The sequence below is a fragment of the Genypterus blacodes genome, unplaced genomic scaffold (assembly GCF_046128005.1).
Source record: "Genypterus blacodes isolate CSIRO-AG114 ecotype Tasmania unplaced genomic scaffold, CSIRO-AGI_Gbla_v1 ptg000327l_1, whole genome shotgun sequence".
NCBI classification, from domain to species: domain Eukaryota; kingdom Metazoa; phylum Chordata; class Actinopteri; order Ophidiiformes; family Ophidiidae; genus Genypterus; species Genypterus blacodes.
In genome coordinates this window covers 9,909-20,000 of record NW_027467113.1, presented here as the reverse complement: position 1 = coordinate 20,000, position 10,092 = coordinate 9,909, and the positions used below count along the sequence as shown (strand labels likewise).

General features: G+C 46.5%; 1 protein-coding gene across 1 annotated transcript in view; it reads right to left on the bottom strand.

Annotated features, from left to right (window-relative positions):
• The window catches only part of rin3 (Ras and Rab interactor 3), a 9,617-nt gene extending 5,165 nt beyond the window's left edge, over positions 1–4,452 (bottom strand). Inside the window, exons 1-4 of the mRNA XM_076137597.1 lie at positions 3,967–4,452; positions 1,003–1,729; positions 327–435; positions 133–205 (exon numbers count right to left, since the gene is read on the bottom strand). Of these exons, the coding sequence (XP_075993712.1) occupies positions 133–205; positions 327–435; positions 1,003–1,729; positions 3,967–3,998 (941 nt within the window). The 5' untranslated portion in view covers positions 3,999–4,452. The remainder of the gene's footprint in view (positions 1–132; positions 206–326; positions 436–1,002; positions 1,730–3,966) is intronic.
• Between the last annotated feature and the right edge of the window lie 5,640 nt (positions 4,453–10,092).

Sequence of the window (10,092 nt, the reverse complement as noted above, 5' to 3'; positions counted from 1 at the left end):
GGAAATGAGATAGAAATAAAGAATGGTGTGTGTGTGTGTGTGTGTGTGTGTGTGTGTGTGTGTGTGTGTGTGTGTGTGTGTGTGTGTGTGTGTGTGTGTGTGTGTGTGTGTGTGTGTGTGCGTGTGTGTTACCTGCTGACACAATAGAAGTTGACCAGTTTGAAGATGTCATCAAAAACCAGCGAGGAGCCGTCCAAGTGCAGAACTGAGACAGAAAACGATTGAACTTTAACTCTGAATCTTCAGTGGTTCTTTCTATCTGGAGCTTTAATCAATCATCAGTCAATCAAATGTGGGCACACTGATCAGGTCGGGGCGATGCCTACACGTCTTGTGTTGTCTGATGGCCAGGCTGTGGACGAGCGGCGCTTCCTGTCCATCCAGACGCACTGACAGCATCAGACCGCCGTCCTCGGTGCTCTGAACCTGGAACGCCTGCAGATATCAAACAGTCACATGTGACAGCCTGATAGCTTTCATATGAATCTGCATCTAAAGTCAATCAGGAATCTACATAAAGCTTCTGGTTTCATATAAAGAACCGAGCGGCTGTAAGGAGTTTTTATGCACAAACTGTTTAATACCCGAGGGTTTACGATCACCCGAGTGGAGCGAAGCTGTCAGCCCAGGAGCAGCCAAGCGAGGACAGAGACGGGCTGCGTGTTCTCCATCTGTCCTCCACCGAGGACAAACAGTCCTCTTTAACAACCAAAACAACCAAACAACAACCAAAAACTTGCATTTCTGTCTGCATGTGAGCTAGAAAACCTCCCCACATGAACCTGAACGACCTCTAGCAGCTGCATGCTTGACGCCCTGCCTGGAGACATAGAGCTCCTATCTGAGGACGACTTAATGATCCAGGTCCTACTGATCCAGATCCAATAGTAGGGTGTGTGTATGTGTGTGTGTAACTTATGCACTACTACAGTGTCAACGCCCATAGATATCTGCAGAAACGTTGTAATAACTGTGTTTGTAGTAAATAACAGACTGTCTCACCCCAGACGTCTGTTTCTCCAACACGCTGCTGGTTTCCTCTGGGCTGAGGCCTTTGGGCTGCCACACTGAAGAACTCTGCACCAGCCGGTCCATGGGGCTCAGGTCCGGGGGAGACGGAGGGGAAGGAGGGAGGAGAGGAGGAGCGGGGGGAGGGGCGGGATCGGGGGACAGCAGAGGAAGAGGAGCAGGAGGAGGAGGGGTAACGTCAGGGGAGACGGAGGGAGGTGAGGTCGGGGCGACGGGTGTGGGGGAGAGAGGAGGTGGAAGCGACGGACAGAGAGGAGGATCAAGAGGGGCAGGAGGAGAGACAGGAGGGGGGTCAGAGAGAGGAAGAGGAGGAGAGAGAGGAGAGGGGTCTGAAAGAGGAAGAGGAGGGGAGAGAGGAGAAGGGTCTGAAAGAGGAAGAGGAGGAGAGTGAATAGGGGGTTCTGAAGGAGGAGGAGAGAGAGGAGGGGGGTCCAAAAGAGGAGGAGGAGGGTCAGAAAGTGGAGGAGGGGGAGGGGCGGACTTGGTAACGGACACAGGGGTGTGTAGAGGCGGGGAGAGGGAGGGGGGCCCGGGCAGAGGAGGGCGAGGGGGCAGCTGGGAGGGCTTCATCACGGGTGGTGGCGGCTTGGGTCGACTCGGGCGCACCGGCGGCTGAGAGGAGGGCAGAGGAGGTGAGGAAGGAGGGAGAGACGTAGGGACGCAGGCAGCCGGGGGGAGGGGGGAGGGGACTTCCATCGCTCTGTGGAGACACAAAAACAGAGGAGGAGATGAAGACACACGCTTCAGGTTACAGCTGTGGAGGTCACACCTGGTTTGACCCCTGAGCGTGACATCATTCACCACCGGTTCTCCGTTGGTCCTTGTGTTCCCACTAACACTACCCTGTCCTGTCCTGAGGTGTTTCTGCCTCACTCACACCAGAGTCATGCAGACTTTCTGACCTACAGAAGCTTTACTTTGACTTTCTAAGTGATGTTGTTTCCAGCTCAGTTTGTATGTTTCTTCTTCTGCTGTCAACTTCCTGTTGCTGCCACAGTATTTTGTGATTTCTCATGCCGACCGGACAGATTTACAACATTATCCAGATTATCTGACACTAGGAGGAGATCAGAGGTCTAATCATAACATCCTCTATGGAACAGGAAGTGAGGGATTTACGTGTGGAAGAGGCAATGCTGGGTTTACTCTTGCTAGCATACGGCTAGCAGGCAGCTAGGTCTCCTTTTCCGGATCCAGGACTATAAAGAGGACAGAATGAACTCTTTGTGTCTTCCAGCCGTTCTAGCTCTCTCAGCATTCTTCACTTGTGCTTTGTTCGCGTTAGAAAGCGTCTCAGCCGTCCCATGATCCTTCAGTAACTCAGCTAAAGGACAAACTGTGCCGGGTGTTCTTTTATCATCTTCACATGTTGTAAACTGGTGGAGCTCATTGGAGGAATCAACACCTGGATAGAACCTGAAGAGGAGCTGACCTGAGTCATGTGCAGTCACACTGAGGCTCCTCCTCTTCCTCCTGTTTCCTTTTCCTGTTCAGGATAAATATACATGATGTGTTTCCACTGACTTTGGTGTGTTACTTTAGAAGAAAGAACCTTCTTCAAATGTTAAGGAATCATTCTGGATCACATTTGTTAAAATCAGGTTTGAACTTTTGAAAGATTCAACAAGTGGCAAACAGAAACAAACAAACAACAAAGGAAAACTAACAAAGTCTTTAACACGACTGAAAGTACAGCAGCAGTCACATGGTCCTGCTGGTACAGAGGTCTAATGTCTGATAAATATCAGATTAGCCTCAGAAACTGAAGTTAAAAACTCTAAACATGCTACAGAACATGTGACGTTCTTCTTCCCCTCAGTCTGTGACCTCAGGTGTCAATCACAGCCACATGGACACAGAGGTGAAGGGCAACACGCTTTGGTTTAGACTCGATCTTACTGAGGGTGAATGAGCTCAAACAGAGAAAGAGATGAATGAGGCATTAATAATTAAACACTGCATTAAAAATACATCATTGAACAGCTGTGATGGATTCAGGGTCGGAGCTTTAGAAATAAGACTTATTTGGTCTTTACACACACACACACACACGCACACACACCCACACACACACACACACACACACACGCACACGCACACGCACACACCCACACACACACACACACGCACACACACACACACACACGCACACACACACACACGCACACGCACACGCACACGCACACACACATCGATTTCCTTTCAGTTCCTCAAAAAAGATTATCATTAAATCGTCACCTGAACGCACCACTGAACCGGAACAGTTATCATCTGTCATCCTGATCACTTTTAGTTGTAACTTTATATTTAGCGGCCTGGTGAAGTTTCTACTTCAACATGATTAACATCACAATGAACAAACGTGCAGCAAACGACGAAGGAAGGAAAGCTAAGAGCGTTATGCTTTCAAAGAAAGACTCAAAATGTGAAGACAAAAGTGTTTTCTACATGAACTTCATTGACAATAATCATGTTTGGGAATTTGAACAATACTAAACTGTTGATTGTGAATACGTTGTACAATAAGACAAAGGCATAATTAAAAGTAAAGCAAAGTAGTCAAATAAGTGCATTTAACCCTTTCATCGCTTCATCATATTCTGCATTCTAGCGGTCAAATCTGCTTTTTTTCCGCCGAGCTCAGCGGGATCGAACCGCGCACAGAGTTTACTTCTTTGCTTATTTCCTACTTTTCTTCACAGTTTCATCTTGAAATTCCTGGGGCCTCTTCGTGTTCTCTGTTATCTGTTATTCAGCAGACACGCAGACGGGCCACTGACCTAAATATCAGTCTGAGTCATCACATCTGTTTTCCTGCTCCGCTCCTCCGTCCCGACCCCCTCTCCTCTCTCTCTTCCAACATGTCCAGGTCTAGACACACACATACACGCACACACTCAGGTCCTCCACACTCCCTCTCCTGTCCTCCACACTCACCCTGCGTCCTGAGGCTCTGCGCTCGCTTCCATCAGACTTCTTCCACTCTTCTTCTTCTCCGGGGCGTCCGGCTCCCTGTTGGCCTCTCAATCTGCGGCTGCTGCTCCATCGGTGTCCCCGCCTCCTCCTCCTCTTCTCTCCTCCTTTTCCTCCTCTTCTTCCTCCTCCAGTGGATCGGAGCGGATCGCGGCTGAATAAGGAGAGAAACGCGTGTCCGTCTGTCTGTGTGTGTGTGTGTGTCTGTCTGCCCTCCCCTTCCTCCCCCTGCTCGGGTCTCAACTTCCTGAGCTGATCGTCAGGCAGGAAGAGGTCGAGAACTTTGGTCAAACTTCCCCTACTCGATCACACACTCACAAACTCTTTTTTTCCACTCATCTGTGTGTGTGAAAGGCTATGCGCGCGTTATAACTTTGTTCGAGCTCCGAGCTCAAACTATTCCTCCTCTAAACCTCTCCAGATGTCTGGAATGTACAACTTCTGCGAGCCCCCCCCCCCCCACACTCTCCCCACTCCCCTCCCCTCTCTTAATGCTGACACACACTTTACTAAAGTAGGCGTGTCCTCACATGAACTTTATGATTCGCGTCCATTCATTTACTGTAAGAGTTAGTTCGGAGCCTCTGGGCGGACAGTGTGACGTCATGACTCCAGGCTGCAGATTGTTACGCTCTGATGTGAACTTTATGCTCTCTGGGGTCACTAATGGAGGGAAACATGCAGATGAGTGATACGCATGAGAGAGAGAACATGAGAGATGTGTTGAGCATGCATCTGCTTCCCGGGCGGGGATGGTGTTGGTTGTGGTGGCGGTGTGTGTGTGTGTGTGTGTGTGTGTGTGTGTGTGTGTGTGTGTGTGTGTGTGTGTGTGTGTGTGTGTGTGCGTGCGTGCGTGTGCGTGTCCGTGTTTTTTGCCACTTGAAACTCTTTACCGTGACAACTTGGTTTCACAAATACACAAACACACCCACAGGTCTTCATCAGCATGCTGCACTTCATCACAGTAGCTGCTAGAGGGCGCTAAAGTATAACACACTCCACTTCAATGGGCCTCAAAGTTTGACCATTAAAGATCACTGAGATTGGAGGAACTTTTAAGATAAGATAAGATAAGATAAAAGTTTATTATCCCGAGAGAAATTACTGTGCAACAGGTTGTGAACCTGCATCACCTCTGAAGATTGTAAGACCTTCTGCTGCATGTAGCCAAGAACACAGAGGGACACAGAGGGACACAGAGGGAACACAGAGGAACACAGAGGGACACAGAGGGACACAGAGGGAACACAGAGGGACACAGAGGGACACAGAGGGAACACAGAGGAACACAGAGGGACACAGAGGGACACAGAGGGACACAGAAGGGAACAAAATACTTAAGTTCTGACATTTTTGTAGTTAAGTAGCCTGAACTCACCACTATACAGCCACTATATCAGAAAGGTGATTAATAATAATTACTAATTATTCAAATAAAATGAAAGATAATATAAAAGAGTAAACAAATCCCTGAAAAGATGAAATCCGGGAAAATAATCATAATAAAGCATGGGAAGTAAAATAAAGCATGAATACCAAATTAAAAAAGTTGAAACAAATGTTATTGTTATTTTAATTCTTATTATGTTGGATCATAAAAACATACAACACTAAACACAGTTTGGATTTTCACACAGGGATCTATGGTTAATTTGAGCAAAAGTCTTAATTTAGACTATATACTATTTGTATGTAAACTTTGGCTCGATCATTGTCAACATGCTGATCTTTGGTTCTAAATGCTCAAATGTCTCCTGTTGCCGTGTGTGCTGCTCACTTCTGTATGCTGCTTTCTAACTGCACTGCACACAGTCTGTGCCACTATCCAGTGTTTCTCTCACTCTCACTCTCTTCCACCTCCACACTGATGTGTGTTGCATTAATGTTGAGGTGAAGTGTGGGAGGTAGAGGGCAAACTGAGAGGGCTACTAGAGGGATGGAGAGAGTGAGAGAAGAAAAGACCGTGTGGGAGGGTAGAGAGAGAGAGAGAGAGAGAGAGAGAGAGAGAGGGAGATCATTACTTTGTCTTTGGTACCTCATTGCTTAAATATCTGATGATGATTTCCCAAGGGTATCCCACTCAGGTCAGACTAAATCTAGTAAGGAATTAGAAATGTGGGAGAGAGAAAGGTGATATGGAGCGATGATGAAGAGGGAAGAAGAGGCAGATGGATGGAGAAGAAGTTGGTCTCTTTGCATCTCTGAAGCGCTTAAAGCCTTGAATCTGTGTGGATTGTAAATGGGAGGGGGGAGGAAGGAGAGGTGGGGGTGAGAGGGAAGGAGAGAGGGATCGGCCGAGGGAGGCTGAATCGAGGAGCAAGAAAGCGGAGGGAGAGAGCGAGTGAAAGGGAGAGAGGGAGAGGAGGAGGCTTTGCGTTGGTGTGTTGTTGGCAGAGTGAGTGCTTGTCAAAAAGCCTTCCTCTGACAGAAGGCATGATTCACAGCAGAGAGGAGAGGGAGGCAGAGAGGGAGGGAGGGAGGCACAGAGACCGACACGCAGGAAAAAAGAGAAAAACAGCAGAGAGTGAGAGAGAGAGAGAGAGAGAGAGAGAGAGAGGGAGAGAGAGAGAGAGAGAGAGAGAAACGACAGAGATGCTGGTAAGGAAAACAAATGAAGATGCTGGTCTAAGGGAGACTGTCAGCAGGTTACCGGCGACAGACTGCACGTTACGGACCCAGGGACTGCCGGAGGCTCGGGACCGACTGGGGCTTTTAGAATGACTGTGATCGTGCTAATAAGGTTCTGGCTTTTCTATTCATCGTGGGAAAATAGAGCAGGTGGCAGTGGAGGCGCTGAGAGGGAGAAACAGAGGAGCGGGAGATGATGCCGGAGACGCAGGCACGCTGAAAAGATGAAGAGGAGAGGCAGACTAGGGACCGTTCTCAACTGTGAATGGGCCCCTTTGATGGAGCTTAACTCATTTAGGAGAGCATTGAGGCTTGATTGAAATGAAGTAGTGCTGAGTGCTGATATCTCATTTGAGCTGGTGGTTAGTATAGAGACTTCAGGTCTATTGTGGAAAGCTGGATTTGATATGTATTCTTATTTAACTTTTTAATCCTCTAGACTGGTTGATGAGTGATGAGAACAGAGAGGGAGCCGATGTTTCTATTCAAAGCTTCTGCTGGAGACTGATTTCTATGCTGATGATCGTCAATTTACTGGTGAATCTTTGCTGTTGGCTTTGCTGTTTGTTAGTTGATGGCAGCCTGCAGAGATTTGGTCCGATTGATAATAAAAGTATCAACAGAAACATTTTAAAATATCTAGTAAATAAATGAATACATAAAGCACACATTTTCCAAATCTCGTATTAGATTTTGGCGTTGTCATCAGTGTCGACTGAATATCGACATCACGCCAAATCTGGCGTTTTGGTTTTGGTCAGCACGGGCTGTTGCATTAATTAACATCTAGTCGGAAAAGTTGTGAAAAATTTACGTGTGCTGAGATTTGGAGGTTAGGAATTGAATTTGGACTTTCCCAGGATAGGAACACGTGATTCTGTGCTCTCATTCCAAGACTGAGTCACATACTTCTTTTTTATCTGACAGAAAGCAATGCTTACATTTTGATGACAATATTTCATCCATGTTATTGTCTAACGCCTCCATTTTGTTTTACCACTGCACCTCTGTGTGCTGCTGCAGGTATTGAGATCATTGATTTGGTTTGTAATCATAAACATTCTTTAAATCGTAATTGCTTTTCATTATAACAAATTCCAGGTTTTGATAATTGCAGCAAGACATTTTTGTTTCTCTGTCTACTCAAGGTAGCCACTGTCATTACCTGTTGTCCCATCAGCGATATTTGATCTTGTGAACCAGTAGATCCTGAACCTACCTTTGAGATAGGCCTGAAAAATGGTTGAGCAGCTTTAGCACTGGCTTCAAAATGTCTCCTGCTCCCTTGAAATGCAGGAAACGTCCTGTGTTTAACGTGTTTAATGTAGCTAAACACAAAAACTAGAAGTAACGCGATACAACAAGCATAGCCAAAAACTAGGAAAGTGTTGAGTATTGTTGCTGTCATTGGGTCACGCTTGTCAATAGAAAACAGGAAAAGCTAGCTAGTGAATACGTCTGCAGTATCTCAGACATGAGGTGTATGTGCTAACCAATTAAAATTCTATGTTTTAACAATATAGTTTGGGGATTTGGGGTTCTTACATTTCATAGATGCTAGTGGTTTCCCTCTATTCCAGTCTTTGTGCTAAGCTAAACATGCTATTTCCACTGAGTAGCCTGTAGCAACAGTTTTACCTGTTTTAGAAAGTGAAAAGCAATGTTTTAACGCAAAACTGTGTTTCTAAGATTTCTCCTGAATTTTATTTGTCTCATTCTACGTTTTGGCATTGGTACCTGCGCAGGCAGACAACACTAGAAACTGATCTCTAGTAACGGCACTAGAAATAAAAAAGGAAACCTATTCAACGACTACAAGAGAACCTTTGGCTTCTTTATTTAATAAGTATTTTAAGTCTTCATACCCATGTAGAGATGAGTGTGAATGATGCAGCAATGCCTGCATGAGACTTTTTGAAGCTCCCTTCTGTCTTATTCACCTCTCTTTTATTATTTCCTTTTTTACAGGGAAACAATGGTAATCATCACAGCGAGCCAGAGTGACAGAGGATTCTCTGCCGGGATGCAGTCCTGGGCTTTATGTCAGTCTGTGACTGGCTGACAAACACACCGCTCAATTAGACTTAGCTTGGCTCAGAACAAACAATCATAATAACAAATACATAAAAATAAACTGGATTCATAACCAATGCTGTCTACCCTGGATGATGCTGGGAGAGAAGACGTACTTGGAAGACAAAGACATTTCTTGCCTTGTTTTTGTTGTGTTTTGGTACAGAATCTGTTTGAAATAATCTTTCAATTTCTAACTTTGATTTGGAGCTGAATCATTTTTTTTGTCATGGACCTTGTGACAGTGATAGTTTTTTTTTTGCTACAATGCAATGCTTCAATTACAAGATTCTACTAACTGCTCATCAAAGAGAAGATTCATGAACCGACAAAGGGAACTTTAAGTTAAGACTTTGATGAATTGTCTGTCTTGATGTGGCTCTAACAAACAAACCAGCTGCTATGCTTCTTGCATACAGTGAAATGTTTTCCTCATATTTGTAACAATTAACAAATTCACAATTAATACTTCAAATTTTACACGTGCCTCCTGCCAGCCCCTCCCACCATCAGCTACCCGACCAATCATGGGCAAGCCTCTTAGTCGTCCTGGGTGTTTCAGGAAGAGCTCCTGTTGCCTGGAGAAACATGGAGCTGGGGATGGGGTGGGGGGGCGCGGTGGGACAATGGATGGGGGCTACGGAGATGGCTACATACCCCAACGGTCCATTTATGATACCATGTGCATCAATCAACAGATTGATAGCCATCATCACCACCATGGAGGATCTGTACGGCGAGAAGGTGGGGGAAGTGTAATTGACAGGAGCTATAGCTACTCTGCGAGCGGCTCCCTCAGGGTCAGCAGGTCCCCTGCTGACATGTTTGATCCACAGCCCCAGGCTTTAACCCCTAACCCCTCATTTGTGCGGCGACTGGACGAAAGAGTAATTTATGACTCTTTGAAGATTGGGGATCAAGACACCGATGGTGGTGGCTGCAATTTCACTCGATCAGTTTCTCCCTCTGTCTCCTCATTCTCCGCACCAGGAGTGACTTCATCATCTTCGAAAAAACACCATCATCATCATTCCCACCATCACCATGGAGACAGCACAAAGAGTAGAGATAGCCGGCAATCCTGGAAAGTCTTGACGCCTCCAAACCAGCTGGAAGTTTCCAGAGGTGAAGTGATAGACAGAGGAGGGGGAGGGTATCTTAACCCAGGACAATACCCTCCCCCGGGGGGACAGTCCTCATCTCTCAACTCCCCTCTAATTTCGCCCTTCTCTGGCTCACCTCTCTCTTCTGGTTACCACACACCAGTCTTTTTCTCTCCTGCCAAGCCCCGTCCAAGTCAGTCCCAGAGTTTGAGATGTTCACCTCCCCATGTCATCCAGCCAAGGCATTACTCCCAGACCCAAAGCCTGAGGTTGTCCCCACCGCATG